The 19,661-nt window shown below is 40.0% G+C and overlaps 2 protein-coding genes across 2 annotated transcripts in view; both read right to left on the minus strand.

Annotated features, from left to right (window-relative positions):
• Nucleotides 1-1,012: 1,012 nt before the first annotated feature.
• jeb (low-density lipoprotein receptor domain-containing jelly belly protein) overlaps nucleotides 1,013-19,661 on the minus strand; it is a 32,172-nt gene continuing 13,523 nt past the window's right edge. The window contains exons 2-3 of the mRNA XM_020944804.2: nucleotides 5,005-5,165; nucleotides 1,013-4,841 (exon numbers count right to left, since the gene is read on the minus strand). Of these exons, the coding sequence (XP_020800463.2) occupies nucleotides 4,782-4,841; nucleotides 5,005-5,165 (221 nt within the window). The 3' untranslated portion in view covers nucleotides 1,013-4,781. The remainder of the gene's footprint in view (nucleotides 4,842-5,004; nucleotides 5,166-19,661) is intronic.
• Nucleotides 5,027-19,661, minus strand: part of LOC110177855 (uncharacterized) — a 65,604-nt gene continuing 50,969 nt past the window's right edge. The window contains exon 6 of the transcript XR_015270366.1: nucleotides 5,027-5,165. The gene's annotated coding sequence lies outside the window, so the exon portion shown is untranslated. The remainder of the gene's footprint in view (nucleotides 5,166-19,661) is intronic.

The following is a 19,661-nucleotide window of genomic DNA, read 5'->3' on the forward strand; positions in this document are numbered from 1 at the left end:
TTTCGGTGGCCATAAAAGCTGGCCCGGAATCAATGGCAGACAACACCTGATGCCCATTGAAGGTCACTTTAGGTCCCAGTCTGATATATAGCCGCTATATCGTAAATCTCTGTTGTCCCGAGCTTTGCGTGCAGCCTCCAATGCCTCACAATAAAAGTTCTGTGTCGGCAATTTGTATAGCAAAACTTTTCAACAATTGCCAGGTGCAATCTTAGATTTTACTAGACACGGATCTCTTCTACATCAAATAAATGTATATATATATATTTATATATGCACGGTTAAAGTTTTGAATAAATCTTCTAAGCGATGGCCAACACCTTGGTGTTCAGCAAAAGCAGCAACATTATATATTTCCCTTCATGTGGTTCTACTCTTAACTAAACTAACATTAATATATTTATTTTTCGTTTATACGTGGTTATACTTCTTTTAAATATACGTTTTACTCTTTCTTTTCGTAGCTGACTGCATGGACGCAGTGTCCCAAATGTCCTGTCAAAATCTCATTACCGAAAATATGCTCATATCGCTTTGCCCAAACATCTGAGTACGTTCTTCTATGCTTATTTTTGTTGAGGGAATAATTTAAAATTAATTCTATTTCTTCTGGACAATGTTGAAAAGTTCCTTTTGACCGCCAAGTGAGGAGCTTAAAAGGAGAGGTTCTGGGACTAACTTACCCACCCTCAAGGATCCCCAAGGACTCCCGGCATAATCTCAAAAACTTTGCGGGCGGTTTCAGGTGCACTTCAGCAGGCTCAGCACTCGGCAAAGAAGAAGTGTATTGCGTAAACTCAAAAGGTAAATATGTGCTCAATGTTTTAAACAATTGTGATATAGTTTTCAAGTTGCATGCGTTTAGTATTTAACTTACTGCTGTTGTTGTTGTGTGTGTTGGAGCAACTAACTCAGTGCCGCTGCTGAGGTGAGTGTGTTTTATTTTTTGTTGTGGAGAAGGAAAAGTATAATCTGAAATCTGGGTAGAAAAATCAGAAATGCATGTTTGTGGTTTGTTTTCAGTGTATATTAAGTTGTGTATTTGTTTTCCATTTTTTCTTTGTCTTCGTTTTTTTTTTGTGTATTTTCTTGTTTTTTGTTCTTTCTCTTGCATTATCATATATTCGTATAATATATAATTAATTATTATAAGTAGTTAAGAAACTGTTTTGGTGAAACAAAGGGGGGGAATTACGCTAAAAGAGATACCTCCTGCACATTCGAAATCAGTGGGCGAGGGGGATAGAGACGGATCCAGAGAGTTACAAAAGAGGCAGGCAAAATTATTTACAGCAAATATACTAATTAGGAGGAGGAACTTGAGGGTAAAAATCATTGAGAATCGATAGATCTTTCGGTTTTTCTTGTGCGAATGGTCAAAAGCCACTCATAATTATAATTTTCCATCTTCTCTTTGATTTTCTCTTGATTTTTCACTTTTCTTTTACCTTCTGCAAATATACAAATACAAATAAATACAAGTTCAAGGGGTGTCGAGTGTACTATATATTCTTAAATATATATATATGTATATATATGTTTATACTTGTATATGTGTGTATGTACCTATGGTTGTGTGTGTGTGTATGTCTTCTTTTAACATTCAACAATTGTGTGTGTGTGAGTGTCTTTTTGGTTTTTCTTCTTTTTTTTTGTCAGCTTAATATTCTGCATTTGCTTTTTTTGTTTTGCTTTTTTTCGCAAAGTTGCCTTTCGTTTTCGTTACTTGGTATTTAAAAAATAAATTTAAAACTAAACACTCTATAACCGTACAACTTAAACACCTCAAAAACACTAATTTAGATCGTAATATGTTTTATTTACAAATTGTTACTTTATACACAATACTGTTTTTGCTGACGCGCAGGCTTAACTCAGGAAGTAAATCTTCATCTATTTTTCAAATAGGCTAGAAAGGAGCTTCTTATAGAATAGAAATTAAAAATTAATACGTAATAAGAGTGAGTAAGAAGGATAATTGAAACGTCATTGAACGATCTTCGTTAGCACTTTGTTCAATTGCAAAAATTAAAATCTTTCGGGTATTTCCGTTTCCGGTTGCATTATTTACAGTCAAAATTTATGTATCCTTCGATTTGTGGTTTCTTGTTGTCGTTTTAAAATTTCGATCTTGTTTTTTGTTAGGATTATAGAAAAATAGGCCAAAAATATATGTATTTGTGTGTGTGTCTGTGTGTATTTTTCTACACCTTTACCTCAATTATTGCTGTTCGTTCAAAAAGTGTGATTAAAATGTTTGTTCGGTTTGTCTTTGATTTGTTCTTTTATGTTCTTCCTTTTCGTTCGGGGTTTGTTCTTGTTTTCTTGTTTTTTTTAGTGCGCATTTGTTGTTCTTGTCGTTTGGATTTAGTTTGTGCATAATTTCAAGGATTACAATTAAGTCGCATATACATACAGATTAGTGTATTCGTTAATGGTATTTATCGTTCTTACTTAGAGTTATACACACGTTGTCTTGCGTTTAGTATTATTGTATGGTATAGAAATTGTTGTCGTTATTCATTTATATTTAAAGGTGGGTTATTTTGCAGTTATTTATTTATTTTCTTGTTTTTTAGTTTTTTTTTTTTGCCTTTTAATATACTTTTACTGAATCAATTCAATTGAAAGAAAACACCAAGGCGGCTGTCTCCCATTTATACTTTTCGGTTAATAACGAAGATCGTTGATATATATATATATAAATATATATATATAAATATATATATATATATATGGAAGGGAAGAGGGGGCAGGAGGGGTGACGGGATGTGAAATAAAAACTTATTCGTAAAACGTATTCTCAATTATACATTTTTATATAATTTGTTTGCCATTTTTTATACGACGTACTGTGTATAAGATATGAAATTTTATTGCTCGCAATTTCATATGTTATTCCATTTAAAAATAATTAAACATGTTCGGGTTACATGCAAAAGAACAAAAGGACACTATATATCTCGAAGCAAATTAAAAATCCATTTAATTAGTGAATTAATTACGTGCAGAAAACAGGAAATCTGTTTTGTTTATCAGAGGGAAACGCAGAGGGAAATGCATTGTGAAAATAGCTCAGTGGCTACGCATTATTATTGTTTAATTCGCAATTCTCTGCCCATTGTTTTATATATTTTTTTTGCTTACACAACCGTTTACACACTTTAATTTGTAATTTTCGGCTTAAAAATTTGCTTGATTGTATTTCTTAATTGATTGATTTGGGCTGGGACTTGGCCCCCTTGCAGGCATAATAACGAATAATTCCCAATTCCGCGTTTCCGATTGAGAGAAGAGCGAGGAAAACCATATGGGATATAGAAGTGACTCGGGATAAAACCAGACGGGTTCAGATTCGATTAGGGTTAGTGTTAGCGTTTTTACAAGCTTCTCGTTTCGCTTATAAGCTTATCGTTTTATGTATATTTATAAGTCCATTGTTATTTAAATATACGTTAATTATGTAAATAAATTTACTTAACTACAGATAGCTGCCGTTTCCGTGAGAACTGTTTTTCACTCGTGAACAGAACAAAACCGGGAGGACATTCACATGCAAATCAAGGGGAAATGATAATCGAAAGTCATATTTACACACATGAAGAAATCAAACTCTGAGCAAAACAAACTTTAAGTGTTAAATTCGAAATGAAAGCGTCGTAAGAGGTTCGGGTTCGAACGAAAGGAGTTTGTTTCTTGGTAATGAAGTCAAGTCTTTTTCTTTATGTAAATGTTTGCCTCTTCTTCTAAATTGTAAATGTTTGTTTTTTCGCTTTTGTTGTTTATGTCGCTAATCTGGCTGTTATTGCATTGTATATAAGTTTATTATATTGCACTCGTTAGCTTGTTCAGTTATCAGTTATCAGCAATAAAACCTAATGCAATATTTTCCTTCAATTGTATATTTGTTTGTTATTGGTATATGTATACTATTAATATATATTTAATGTCGGTTTTTTTCTGTGTATATGTATATATAATTTCATTCTTCTGCTGCTCGCGCTTGCCCTCCGCGTGTTTTATTTATCGCTTCGTTTTTGCTTGCTTCGTTTTGATTTCATTTCTTTTGGTTTATATTTAACATTTAAACTTTAATACACGTATAATTAAATAATGTACACGAAATATATATATTTCATATAGTAAGATATATTTATAATATATTTTTATTTAATGTATACTAAAAATAGTTAGGCCCAATTATTTTTATCCGGCGAAACAAATTCCAAAATGAAAAGAGAACAGCTTGGTTTTTGTCTTGTTTTTATCCCATTTTTAGTTTGTTTTTCTTTTTCGTTTTGTTTTGTTTTGTGGAATTATAATTTAGCTTTAGTATGTATAACTGCTTTTTGTTCTTGGGCTTTCATTAAGTTAATTTTTAATAATAATAGTGTAATAATAATCATACCTTTCATTTAAGCATAATCGCTGCCTCATTTTGTTTATAATCATTTTGTTCTCTTACTTGGCAATCCATTCAGCTTTGTCTTTAATTTTGTTTTCTTTTTTTTGCAAGATGCTGGATTTTATTTTTTTTTCTGGCTTGTATTGTTATTTTTTTCTGGGGAATTTTCCTCTGGATTTTCTCTCTCGTCAAAGGACAGGCGGGAGTCTGTGTGTGTGGTGCTTTTCGAGTAATGTTTCAACTTAATAGACTTTTGCTTGACTTGGTTGGGGAAGGGGGGCGAACACGTTAAAACTAATCTTTTGTCATAAATTTTTAAACTTTAAAGTGTGTGGTGTGTGTGTGTGTTTGGTGGGGAGGGGTGGAGGGGTGGAGCTTAACGCCCTCGCGCCCAGCGCAGTAACGCATCCGCTAACACATCCAAGTGAGCCTTCGTCTGCAAAGAAGCGAAGGAAAACGGAAAGGAAAGATTAGCCTGAGAAAATTACGTATACGCAGGGTGGGCTATGGTTAAATATTGAATTTCTAAACTTGTATGCTTTACGTTTTGATTATTTCATTATATGTATATAGTTCATCTATATAGTCATCCAACTCACCGTCTTGTAGAACATGCAGGATCTCCGGTCCTCGTCCTCGCCATCGGGACAGTCAATGAAGCCGTCGCACAGGACATGGTCGTCTATGCAGCGATACCTGCCCTGCCGGTCGGGTATTGGGCAGGCGAACCGCTCCATGCCATCCATGGCGGTGGGGCATTCTAGAAATAAATCGCAAAAAATAAAATAAAAGGCAAGGTAAGTACGGGTGACAGTCAGTCAGGGAATGGCTGGCTCAGCCCAGGTAAGAAGCCCCCAAACTTTACCCATAAATCGTTCAGTGCAAAACTTTTGCACACGCTAATGTCTGCCATGATTTGCGTCTAAATGTTGCAACTTGCAGGGAAGGGACAGGGAAGGCGATGCCCGCTCCTCGCTCCTCGCTCCTTTACGTTGCGCATAAAACTATGCTACGGATATTTTCCTTCTTGCTGCATTTGTTTGTGCGGCCGCTTAGCAGGGTTTTTTCAGATTTTTCTTTCGCTATAAATAGTTTCACGTCTGCTACTTTACTGCTCTCTGCGGCTGAAAGCGGGCAAAAGGCGTGTGTTGGACTAAATCCAGGGTGGAAATCCAGGCTTGGCTGGCTTCGCTTCGCTTGCACCGACGCCGCCGCCGCCGCCACCGCCATTGTGGAACAACAAAAACAAGTGAAATACAAACTTTATTTTTTGTGGCATTTCACTTTGTTCTGCTCCCCTTTTCTCTATTCTCGTTTACCATCTCTCTTTCCCTATTTTTTTTTCTTTTTTTGTTGTCTTTTCCACCAACAAATACATAAAAATAAATCACTTGTAGGACATGTTGGCGCCTCCGGTTTAGTTTTGCTGCCACATGTGTGTCGTTGTCGGTGGTGTGTGTGTGTGTGTGTGTGTGCTGGTTGCATGTTTGTGTATTGGGATTTGCTGTTCAAGTTGTCCGTATAGGTTTTTCCCACCCCCACCCTAACCCTTTTCCCTCCACAATTGCTATTTCCGCGCTTCGCTTTTGCTCTTGCAAAACTTTCCTGTGCTATTTTTGGCTGCATCCAAAAACTGTTCCGTTCTGTTCGGTTCTGTTCTGGTTTTTGCCACGCGACTCTGTTGCCACTTAATAATTCCGCGTTTTAGTTCAGTTTTCATTGCCATAAAATCCATGGAGTATTCAATTAGCAGGTGCTGCTAGCATACATTGGAAAAATTAGGATTTTTAAACTGAATTCTGTTTATTCAATTGATTAGTCTAACGAACAAATTTGGTGAGTAATAATTTGTGCAATATATGCAAGGTAAAATGTTAATAAAAGCACAATTTTGGTAAAGGAAAGCAAGTAACTAATTTGTTGTGGCAAAAATACCTTAATTAGGGTTGAAACACTTGACTTGACTATGCTTACAAAAATGTTATATTCTAATTATAGTCAGGAGTTTGACATTAAGTCAAGTAGGCATTTCCGACCCTATAAATCATATATATTCGTGATCAGCATAAAAAGCCGCATCGATCAAGCTATATCCGGTTGTCAGATTTATTAACCTAATAAAAACTAACATGGGAACGGTTTCCGAATTGAAATGAATGCCTTTTTGGCTGAGTTATCTTAAACTACGACTTTTCAGGAAAACTTTATTGATAATTATAGATTTAAAGACCCTAGACTGCACATACTTGATACATATATGTATGTTCATTGAGATTTTTGATGGCCAAAAAACAAACTCAATATGTTTCTTTAGCTTTCTATGCTATTAAATCTATAACTACATTCACCTAACTCATAATTTATCTTGTCAATTTTGTAGTTTTCAACTACGGTACATGTGCTATTCCGCTCACTTTAAATACATTTTATTTACTCCACACACACTCAAACCCACACCCCCTCCTGTGAGTGTCCTCGTGCCAAGTGCATGCGATTCATTAACTCGTTTTGTCTGCCCGAAAATACCTAGCATAAGAGCTGGGCGCCCTTCAGCACCTGTCGGCAGGTGCCATGGCAAACTGTCAAGTTGCCGGGTCTGATGATGCAGCTGTTAAATCACCTGACAAAGCATAAATGCATCGCAATGACAGAAACCCGACACTCGACTGGCTCTGGATTGTGCTCCCTTTATTTTTTGTTGCATTTTTTGTTTTTCGCACTGCGGGAATGCCATGTTGTTCGGCTGTCAGAGTGGAATCAATTGATGATTCGCTTCGTTAGGCACACTGTCTACCTCCGACTGCGTGGCGTGTCGAAGAGCCATTTGCATTGTGAAGAGCGTAGTGCCCTGGTCGGGGATTGCTTCTACTTCATCGATGGAGGCCATGATGGCGATGGCGATGGTTATGGTGATGGTGATGGTGATGGGGATGATGATGATGATGGTTTGGTAAATGTTGCCGCCACAGGCGCTTCTCACGATTGCCATTTATCAACTTGGCCGGTCGCCGCATAATTGCATCAATGGATACTTGGGCACGTTTTATGCCAACAAGGAAGAGAGCAACAAAGTGCGCAGCTTTATGCTGATTTTTGCATACATTACGCATACGCAGCGTTGTCGCGGAACCCCAAGAATCCCATTAGTTTTATTACCAAAAGGAGAGCGAATCCTTGTCCTGTTGTGTTTCTTTAGTCACTCTGTGTGGCTTCTGCAACCCACATTTTGTACTTTGAACTTAATTTCACACACAAATAACTTGCAAATTGTTGTAAAGTTGTACGAATTTTCGGTCCCATTCGCTGGCATGCTCTTTTTCGGGCCAACTCAGCCAACTCAGCCAAGTAGCAAGTTACCAGTTACCAGTTCCCAGTTGCAAGTTGCAAGTTCCACCCACTCAGTCAGTCAGTCAGTTAGCTAGCTACTGAGGCTATTGAACTTTAAATTGATTTTTTCGCTTGTTTGCTAGTTTTGCTCTTCTGCTTTCTCGAATTGCAACTAACTGGGCGGGGGGAGGGGAGGTGACGGGTGTTGTGTGGGTGTGGTTCTGGGCTTTAGTTTCTCCACCTCCTCTGGCGGTGGTGCTTATCGTTGTTGCAATAAATCGAAATAAGCGACGCCACCTAGAGCTCTGGGGGTGAATGGCATACTTTCTGATGGACGGGCCAAATTAAGCTGGTCTAGTTTCTCATTCAAACTATGGGAAATATATTATTCAAGCTTTCATAACTGTGTCGCCTTCAATATTCGTGCCGGAACAAAATTGATTTTGGTTTTTGTGTACCAGTTCTAGTTGAATGCGGCCTTCGAAATGTAGTAATTGTAAGCTAGGAAATTGCATAGAGCTCGAGAAGTATATTTAAACTGAAAAAGCATAACTTTTCAAGTGATTTCTAAGTCTCTTGACTTTAACTCTTATGGCTTAGATTCCAAAATATTCGTTTTATTTAAAACAAACCAAGATCATCTTCTACAATCTCCTTAGAAGCTTTCCTCCCATTTCTAAATTTCATTGCACTTTCCTATGAGACTCTTACAGCTTTTGCTGACTGCAAAACAATATCACAAGTAGATATAATCACATGTCAACAAAATCCTCTTGCAATACCAAATGGAAAATGCGAAACTTCTTATGACATTCGAGTGCAACTTGCTATGCAAATCGAAATGGGACGAGGCACAAACACCGAACGGAGAAGAAGAGTGCAGAGTTGGAGGCGACTGTACCCAAAGTTTTTGGCTTAAAAGAATCAACGCATGTTGACATACCAAGACAACAACAATGATGGCTAACAAGCCACAAGAACAGCAAAGGCAACAGCAAGAGCAACAACACGTCGGGTGTCAAAAAATCAAAAGCATAAAAAGGATTTGGCTGTTGCCAAGCCAAGGAGTAGCAGCTATGGCCACGGCTATAGCTCTAGCTATATCTACATCTAAATATATATATATATGGATATATATATGGATGTGGTCGGAGTTTGAGCTCGGCGAACTCAGCCAAAAAGTGCCAACTGATGCTATTTTTGTCGCGCGACAGACAGAGAGACGTATACGTGGCGTATACGTAATATGCAGGAGCTGTGCCGAGAAGCATCGCGCGAGTTCGTGGCGAAAAATAAGTCGCAGAAATTTGTAACAAAGTTCGCGTAGTGAGAAAACCTTTTGCTCCCACACACACACACACACACACACACACATACAAATACATATATAGAGAACTCGACGGAGATGGAGCTGCAAGGAGGAGGAGAGATGCAAACGCCTGTTGTCTCGTCAGTGTGGCGCCTAAGAGGCTGCCAACAATAATAACAAAACCCACGAAAAGAGAGCAAGCTGCATACAGTTGCAGTCGGAGTAAGCCAGTGTGTGTGTGTGTCCTGCGAGTGTGTGGGTGTGTGTGTGTGTGCAGGAAGCGCCAGCCAAAGGAAACAGCGCGCAACGATTTTGCAGCAATAAATTGATAGTTTTATGTGGCGCACATAAACAGGAGTAGAGGGACAAGGAGCGCAGGGAGCAAACTACGAAGGAGCTGAAGGGAAATTGTGGGCGGCAGATCCTGGGACATTAAACTTGCCTGCTTACTGGATACGCCCCCGTGCATATATATTTCAGCCGTAAATAGCAAAGGACAATGCATAAAACAAAAGGCTGATCAAATTTATAAATGACAACTACCAAATTTATGGGACTTTCCACGCTGTTCCTTCTTGTGGGCCAAGTCAAGCCTCCTAGCTCCCTGCTCCTGATGAATTCCTTCCTTCCTGACAATTTGTCCTGTTGCAAATTTCACTTTTCGGACCCAAATTATGCCCAGGAAAGCGCCTCTGACACATTTTTCTTTTCAGTTTGCTGCTCCAGCTCTCCCTCTCTACCGTTCAGAGCTTCTATGGAGTATATGGTCTATGGGCCTGTCATTGTCCCTCATCAGAAATGAATACACTGTGTTTGTCAAGTTTCAGCACGGACAACTGGACAGCCAAATTGAGGTAACTCGTCGCCGCTGCTCGTTCCGCTCCTGTCATAATTTGTTCGCCTTTTTCCCTTTTCCTTTGGCCGTAATAAGGTTTTGATTAAATTTGTTCCTCGAATGTATTTGCCAGGCGAAAATCTTCCGCTGTGTCTATTATTTTAGGACTTCTGTGTGTGTGTGTTGTCCTGATGGGTATCGCGTTTCCTTTTGGCTTTAGCCAGGACTCTGGTAGCAGCATCTCGCCTCCATTAATTTAACATATTTTCTTGTCGCTCCAAAAGGCAGCGCTCTCTCTCACCCACGCACAACAAATGGCCGCAGGTTAGATTTACTTTACTTTTATATTCCTCTTCTTGATATATATTTTTTGTATACACATATATATTCTGCCTTGTTTTTCTTTGAGGGGCGTAAAAAATACAGCAGTAGCAGTAACGTAAACAGCCGCCAGGTGGCGAACGGCAGAGTGCGCCTTCGGATCGCATTTATTGTAATTTAATAAGCCCGTTTCCATGTACCAACTGAAAATTTGCTTTGACTACGAGCTGTGTTTGTGTGCCTGCAAGCTAATTGCCGGTTCCGCCCCCTGCATGTGTATGAGTGTTTGAGTGTTTGAGTGTTCTGAGTGTTTGAGTCGGAAGAATGGCATTTTGGCGTCACTTCATAGTCATAGCTGATAAATCACATGGCAGCCACCGCAGTGAGAGGTCCGCCCACTCGAAAGCCACGCGACATGGGAAACCTTTTAGGACGCACTCGTCCCGAAAGCAATTCCCACTCTCTCGTCCTGTATCGTGTATCAAAAGGTTACGCCAAGTATCTAATTATCAGGCCGCTCGCCGCTTTAATAATTGTGATACATTTTCTAGGGATCCTTGCCGCAAAATTTCTCAGCTCGTAACTATAGTTAATGAAGCCATGGCGGCCATATAAACACTTAGGCACTCCATTGCCCACAACTGGGCATCATTTCTAGTTTATATGCAAATGTTATATCCTTGCCAGGCTTTTGGTATGCCTTCCCCTCTAGCCCCATCCTCTATCGTTCCCTACACTTTGCATATTGTACCAGAGAACATTTAAAATTTCCCATAACTTAGGCTCACTCTACTCTATGCCTCGGGCTACTCGCTTTTCCTTTCTCTCTCTAGCTCAGAATTTTGCATAGTTTATGGTCCATTTATGTAGTAACTTTTTCTATTTTGAGGCAAGTCAGCACTTCTGGGATTCGTTATTTTGTGTGGCATACATATTGCTTATGATGGCAACAGATTCTACAGAAATTAAGCTTAATCAGTGTCAACTAAGGCAGTTGGTAACATTACGTATACGCAGTGTGGGCTTTGAGTGCAACTCCTATTTTTGGATTGTTGGTTTAAATTCCTTAAAATTTTATTTTTTTATTAGTTATAAGTATATTCGCAGGAAATATATTCAAGAATTTTATGAACTGGGGAAACTGAAGGTTGAAGGGGAACTGGTAACATTACGTATACGCAATGTGGTTTCATATTGTTGGATTGTTTCCTTATTATTATTAATATTTAGCATATCTAAACTTCATATTTCATAAATTATATTTAATGCCACAGGAAAAAAAATGTTATTCCTTTAATAATTTGCTGCTAAAACTTCTCGGTTTATTCCAAAATTTATTACCAATATCTCTTATATCCACACAACTTGTCTTAACAAATTAACAAAAGACAAACGTCTGTTTTGGCGGATCATAGGAAAGTTTATTTTTATTTTCCAAAGCCGAATCAAAACTTACAACTGCCAGATGGAATTAAGATTGGCCTAATCTGCCTAAAAGCGTGCCAAATGCCCTCTTTCAACGGTTGTGTCATTAAAGTTTGCTTTATATATTTTAATTAACTCCCATCACACACACACATACACTCACACACTCAAGGAGAGATGACTTTAAGGGCACGGCTGAGGCTCGTCTGCCGGAGAACGTAAGAAAAGAATAACAATGGCAAAGGCAAAAGCAAATGGCCAAATATAGCAACAAATAAACGAAGCAACAAACCATCAACAGTTTAATATGCGACGTCTGTTCTTCGGCAACAGAGAAAGAGAAAGAAAAAGAAAGGAAACCAGCAGGGCAGAGAAAGAGAAAGAGTGAGAGAGAGGGAGAGCGGGAAAAGGTGGGGGAAAACTTCTGGGAATTGCTGCTTACACATTTGTAATCTTGTCTTGTCTTCGTTTTGCTGTCTCTGTTGCCACTGTGTTGCCACTTTTTAGGGAGTGCCGGGAGGCGCATTTCTATTTTTAGCCACTGTGTGTGTGACAGAGAGCTGTTCGTGTATTGGTGCGTATCCTAGCGGGACTGTGGGTGTGTGCCAGTGCTGGCCATTTGTCCATTTTATTAAGGAGAGAGTGTTGGCTATTTTTTGGGTTATTATAAAGAGTATTAAAATTTTGTGAAGGAGTCATTTCCGACACTATACAGTATTGACAAAAAATCGAATTTTCTAAATTTATAAATTAAGCATGCAGATTTATTAACCTATTATTATTTAACCTATTTATTATTTTTGGCTTAGTTATGAGTTTTTTAAGCTTCAAACTGTCACATAAAAAGAAATATTTAAATGCGAATGTTTTAAGCTTAGTTATGATTGATTTCCGATTGAATCCTATAATTAGATTCCAAGCTACAAAGAAATAATCTTCGGTTTCCAAAGTCAGTTCCTTTCTTGCTTTAATTTCATTTCAAATATTTGATGGCTTCTCAAAAGTAAAGTAAAAAGTAATTAGTTTAATTTAAAGCCTGAATTTAAATCGTTCTTTTTCTTTATAAAGGTAAGATTAGGAAACATTTAATGTAATAGAATGTATAGTTTCAAAATGTTGTGTATAAATATGATAAAGAATTCTTCATCGTTAACAGTAACATTGAATTTGATGCCTCAAAAATTTCATTTATTTTCGTTTGCTAAACTTTATCTCTCTCTTGATTTATCCTGTTTTTTGAGTGGATTTTTTTTGGCAACACTGGCGTACACCTCCCTTTTTGTGTTTGTTTCTGCTTATATTCGTTACGTTCCTTTCGCTGGGTCCTTTGGCTCACTTCCTTTCGCATTTCGTCAAGAGTAATAAAAACTCATATTTTTGTTGGCGCCTGCCCCCCATCTCTGTCACACTCTCTTTCCCTCTCTCTCTCTCTCTCTCTTTTTCTGGCCCGTTTTGGCCAAATTAAATGAATTTGTTAACGCGTGCTGGTTACTTTTTTATGCTGCCTTTGGCTTTTGCTTTCACGCATCAAATTGGCTTCATGTCGCGAAAAGCCGATCGATTGCCCAGTGAGGAAAAATCCAACCATTTCCCTCAAATAAGCCAGGCAAAAATCGAAAAAAAGGAACATAAAGCTGTAGAAGAAGAAAAAAAAACTTCTTAATTGGCAATTAAAAAGTGTTAAAGGCGTATCCCGAGACCGAGAAGAATAATGAAGGCCATTAAAAGTTTTTGCAACTAAATATAGCATGATTGGGCATTTTTGGGTACCTCGATTCATAAAGGGAATATTTGAGTCATCATCAGAGCAGGTCCTGTAATTAGTATAAAGTGCTTTTATTCGCCTAGATACATTTTAAATGAGCGACCCCGGCAGTGTGTCCTCTCATCATCTGCGTATTAATTAATGATGTGAGCCCTGAGAGTGAGTGCCTTAATTCATGACGAGTCGATTGTAAATTGTAATTGTAATTACTTTAATTGCCCCGTCCAAAGGTCAGTGTTTTTGTGTGTGCTTAGGCATTGTTTTTAGTGGCGCAGTGCAAAAAGAAATACAACAAATAAAACCACACAAAAGCTGTCCCATCGGCCACAAAAGTGTTAAGGCAAGAGAGCAAACAAAAGTGCGAACGGTTATTATTTGGGTTTGACGTCAAAGGCCTAAAACGCCAATTACAAGGCACACTGGCGCACACAGCTACGTGCTGCTTATACATATAAAAATATATATATATAATGTGTATGTGTGTATAAGAGGAGGCCAGGACACTCACACACACAGGCACACAATTGGCACACTACAATTTTAATACAGCATACTTTCATGCTGCAAATGACAACAAAAGCGAGTGCTTGGTGCTCTTTCTCTCTCGCCGAGACTCTCACTATCCTGCTCTGGCCCGCGGCGGGTGACTTTTACTGTCTGTTTTTCCGCTGTGACCTCGCCCACCTGACCCCTTGAGTCGCCTTTGGCACAGTGGTCGCAGGATCCTTTGAAACCATAGCGCAGCGCCTCTTTCTCTCAGCTCGTTAACCGCAATGTTGTTTCCTTTTCTTTTTTTTTTGGTTTTTGGGCCGCAGCAACAAATTTTTATGTGTTTACCTTTTATTTTCTGTTGCCCCTTGTTTTGGCTCACGTAGCCGGGCGTGTGAGCGGGGTAGAGTCCTGGGCAAGGACGAGGCGCAAAAGCTTGACCCCTGGACGCACCTTCAACTTGGGAGGACGCTCTGTCTCCGCCTCTGTGTCTGTTATGGCCTAAACCAAATGATATTTTAGGCCAAAATGACATTGGCCCCTGGCACTTTTGCATTGTTACACTTTATAGAAATCGCTGTCGAGAGGAGAGAGTGCGGCAGGGGGACAGAATCCCACTTATTTTTCGCAGGACCTCGAATCCTGAATGGAAATTCGAACCGCAATAAAAATGCCCTTCCCCCGTCCCAATCCCTGCCATTTTATGGGCTTAATTATGGGGGCTGCTCTCGGGATGGGCGTAATTGAAATGCGAGCTTTCTGCCACTTAACTTGTCAGATGGAAAATCAAATTGAATTTCAGCCAAATACATCGCTCATCATCAATCTCAATGAATGAGAGGTGAAAGGCTGTTATCGGGGGCCCCCATATATTCGCTATTTATAGCTCCCACATTCTATGCATATTTTTCGGCACAAAACTAAGGCAAGAAATGCCATTTTTGTGCGGCTTTCGAATTTGCATTTAAATTGCATGGCAAGTGTTTGCATAAAACAGGACAAAAATTTCCGCGAAACTCGGCTAGAATGAATGCAGCCAAATTAACTTGCCTTTGTTGCAGCACAGCCAGCCTTTTATTTTAATTTCAACAATGACTAAACTTAGTTACCAGCACGCACACACATACACACTAACCTCAACCACACGCACACACCTATACAACTATACAAATTTATATTGTTTATAATTGGCGGTGTGTTAAAAATAAAACAGAGTCGCGTTATTTTTGTATGTGTCGACGTCGACCGACAAAAAGAGGCAGCAAAAGGCAGCGATTTGTATGTAAATCGTGGTTAAGCAACGACAATGCCACCCATACAAAGACAACTACACTGGAAGAAATCAATGAGGTGTATTGAGTTCTAGAATCATAATCAAGAAATCAAGAAAATCTGCGTTTCTTAACTATAGGGTATTCTAAATTTAGTCAGAAGCTTGAAACACAGTGAAAAAGTCATTTCCGACCCCATAATACATATATATTCTTGATCAGCATCAACAGCCGAGTCAAACTAGCTAGGTCCCAAAGAAAAAAATTTTTGAAATTTTTTCGAAATTTGATAAGGGGTTACATCGTTCAAATTTCCAAAAAATTGTCAAAAATTTAAAAAAATTTAAAATTGTAAATTAAGTATACAGATTTATTAACCTAATAAAAACTAACATAGAACCGCTTACCGAATTCAAATTGATGCTATTTTAGCTTTTTTTTGAAAATTTAAAGTTGAATATCAAAATATTTAAAGCACACTCTAATTTTGTCCCAGTATCCTTACACACACACAAACACACTATCGCCTGACTGCTGCCGGAATTCTCACATACATTTAGGGCCTTAAAGGGGAAGGTAATCGCGTGCTCTGTGCAGATTAAAATGCGACAAAGCAACACGACAAAAAATATTTTAAATAAAAGCGCAGCCAGCGCGAGGAAGGACCCTAAAATATATAAAAAAAAGAAGGCAAAAGGCTCAGCGCACACAGAAAAGTCGAAAAGCGTCAAACAAGCGCCCGGATTTGTATTATGCATATACCAACATATATAAAAATATATATATATATATACACACTATAGGGAGAGAGAGGAGGGGTCGCATACCAATTAAGTCACGGCAAAATGCGCGACGGAAATGTGGAAGAAACAAAGCTGCGGCCCATTTTCGTCCTTTTTTTTCTGTCTACGTCATGTGGCATTCATTGCGCGGTGGCGTAAAGTACACGATAAAAGTAAGTATCGAAAATGTAAAGCCAAAAATAAATAGTAAATAATTTAAATTATATTTTTACATGTTAAATACAAGGAGATTTAATAGGAGTCTCAGTTTTGGAATCTTTAAGTTCCCGGAACTTCATTATGTAAAAATGAAGATATTCCCTTTATGAAACGCACTGTTTTGAATCAGCAACAGCACCTTCTGTTGCGGTTGACATCCGCGAAGGCTTAAACTGCCGCTCCGCAACAATGAGAAGGATAAAAGGCCACCTTGCCACCTCCTCCTGCCGCCTCCTTCCGTTCTCATCGTCCTCGTCGTCATTTCCGCCTGGCTTGACGCCTTGAATAAATGGGTGAGCTTTGCTGGCATTTTCTTGTTTTCGGTGTGTTCTGTGTGTTTTTCTTGCTTGGGGTGAGGCCAGGTCGAAAAGGTTTTTCAATTTTCTTCGGCTTTTGCGACACCTGTTGAACGATGGCTGTGGCTTAACCAATTAATATCTAATTAAACCGAGCGCTTGGTCTGGATAAAACACGTATAAAACGAAGGTGCAATGAAATCCGCTTAAAACCAAATAGTCCGCAATCACGGAGGAAGCGTGTCTAATCGCAGCTGATAAGATAATCGCTGCGACTAAAGCCAGAGAGAGAGAGCTAAACAGAAAAAGGAATTGAACCCTAGGACATGGCTTTCTCTACTTTCTCTTATTTTTCCTCCTTTCTCTATTTTCTCCTGGGACTAGAGACAACCATTTACTAATTGTCAGCAAATGCAGTTGTCTGTGAAAATGGAATTTGTTAGCTGGTAGCTGGCTACTAGCTTAGCCCTCTAAATCGTTGTTTAACCCATAATTTCACACCCAGGCAATTGCTAATTGACAAGCCGCCTCATCCCCCCTCAAGGCCGTCTGTGTATGACGTCAGCAGGAATCCTCACAGGACTTGGACTTGGAAAAAGGAAAAGCCAGTGAGGCCGTCATGGAAATTAACCAAAAGAAAAATTGTCTATTCTTTGAGAAGCAGCTGCAAATTAAATTCAGGGACTCGGGGCATCGTGCAATTTCTCGAACGAAAGCCTGGTGGTTTGGTTGCCTTGGTGCAAATCAAAGTAATTACAGGCGAGTGTGCTGGCAAGTGCCGGCCACGCCCCCTTGAGCTTTATTCTCGGGCTTCCCCTCGTTCTCTTTTTGTTCTGGAGGCCCGTCCCGTCGCCGCATTTTATTTATAAACGTAATGGTTATAATTTTGGGCCTGCGGTTGATTTAATGATGATTATCCTGGCCGAGGGGCAACTCCCCGCGGCATTTGCGTCAGCTGCAACCCCCGAAGCCCGCCTTGCTGGCAGGACTTGGCGGCAATCAATGCCGCTCAATAATTTAAATTGCCTTTTTCCCGGCGAGAGGAGAGAGCCGAGAGGCCAGAGTGGAGAATAGGAAGTCGAGAGTCGGGAGAGTCTCAAGTTATATATACAAAAGTCTAAATACACTTGGCGTTTATTTCCGGACTTAGTCGGACGTCGGGGTAGCGAGGGACACTTTGCTCTAATTTCCCGGGGAAGCATATTCCTGTTTGGTACGTGTCCCGTGAATTCGGTAAAACTACTTTTCGCAATTGTTTTCCTGCCATTGCTGGCCATAAAAATTTCATGTCGCTCTTGGTCCTGTCTTCCTTCGTTGGCTTGCCATCCTTGTGCCAAAAACTCATGCGGCAAAACAAGACCCTCCTCGGGAAACCCCTCCCCCCCTGGCAGGTGCGTCTAACTGGACATAAACATGTGCAAATCAACATAACTCGTGGAAGCCGGATCCCGGATTCCGGCACTTCCAGCTCCTGCTTGGTCCTGCCAGCTCCTGACTCCTGCCGCCTGCCCCCTGACTCCTAGCTCCTCCTTGCTTCCTCCTTTTGGCTGGCAGCTGGTGATGTGTTTGTTTGTTTACTTTGAAGTTTTTTGCTTTGGCAATTTTTCGCAAATTGCTAACTGGGACAGGAATCTCGAAAGGATAGGGGTTCCTGCATTGCAAGTCCTGCGACCTGCGTCCTGGCTCGGACTCTGCGGTGCACTGACAACATGTTTTGAACATATCACTTTTCTATATGGAAAATTATTTATAACTTTTGACATTTTTAGTGCTGCTGGTAGTTTCGGTCTGTGGAAAGGGAAAAGCCAAACAGATATCGTACTTTCCACGAAAAGTTGTGCAAAATCCTACCCTCTTTTGGTCCCCTATTTTCCCAGGGTCTTCTCACAACATTATTAATATTATTTTTGGGAGAGAGATACCCGCTGCTGGGCACGTAGTTCGCTTAGCTTCTGACTTTTCATTAGCACCAAGACAACGCCTTGGTCCGCTGACAACCAGGTGAAGAATAAGCGAGAGCTATACACTAAGAGAAAGAGTGTATCTTAAATTTTAATATAATATAATATAGAAAACGTGGAATTTGAAATGTAAGGATTTATGAATTTTCCTTTTGAAGAGGAACCTACTTGAATCTAGCAAGTTTAAGTACAAGTTCTCCATCTTTAAATTTCCACAAACTTTGGTACTCTAGAGGTTTCTTTTTGTCAAAATTTCTCCCTGTGTAGCTGTAGCCCAGAAAAGTTTCATTAAAATTGTTGTAGCTTCTACTCGCTGTTCGGTCCAAAAGTTGCACTGTAATTTTCCGCACATTTTTTTCCCAGCTTCGGACCTGAAGTAGAAAGTTCCTGCGCCACATCTCTCCACGAGTGGCTAAAAATAGACACTGAAATGTATGGACTGCCTGGTGGGCAGTGGAGCAGGTCCTGGGCGGAGGTCCTGGAAGCTGACGAAGCCGGCGAAGGCCGCTTAAACTTTTAAGGCAAGTTTATGCCTTGTTTGGGCGCTATGACAATAAAACTTTTCCTTTTTTTTCCACCTCCAAGCTGCGTACCTGTCGTCATTTTTTCTGCGCCACGCGTAATGCCTTTATTTATATTTATGATGGACCGAGAGGTTTTATTGTGAAATATGCTCTACTTGGGTCGGGGGCGTAATGAAAAGTTTTGATTATGCTCCGATCCCCCGAAAAGCGAAATCCTGGGCTCTACTTAGTTACTTAATTTCCGCGCGACATCCCCTAGCACTTGGCCAGGCCGCACTCTTCACTCCTGGAACAAAAGGTGAGTTAGGGTTAGGGGTTGGCTGGGCCAAGACGTCGACTGTCAAAAGACACAATGCCAAGTGGAGGTAGGGAGGGGTTTGGGGGACAGAGGAGGCATTTCCTCGGGAAGAGCAGTCGACCCCGGTGACAGTTCCCAGACGGCAGCCACTTAAGTACCAAAGAGTGCGCACCTTTGGCAATATTAATAGCCAGGCGGAGAGGGTGGCAAGTGCAGCAGACAAGTGCACGGGGCTTCCTTTCCTTTTTGCGAAAAAAAAAGGGGTGGCCTAAACGACGAGGGATGTCCTGGCAACAAGGCGGCAGGCATCGGGGAGCACCAGGAGCAGCAGGAGCAGCAGAGCACCGCAGGAGACAGCAACCCCAGCAACACACGGCCAAGTGTCCGTTAAACGCAGTCAAAAGCAGGAGCAGCAGGGCTTTTCATTAGCCTGC

The sequence above is a fragment of the Drosophila serrata genome, unplaced genomic scaffold (assembly GCF_035046125.1).
Source record: "Drosophila serrata isolate PLE 108 unplaced genomic scaffold, ASM3504612v1 contig_165, whole genome shotgun sequence".
In the NCBI taxonomy this organism is placed as follows: Eukaryota; Metazoa; Arthropoda; class Insecta; order Diptera; family Drosophilidae; genus Drosophila; species Drosophila serrata.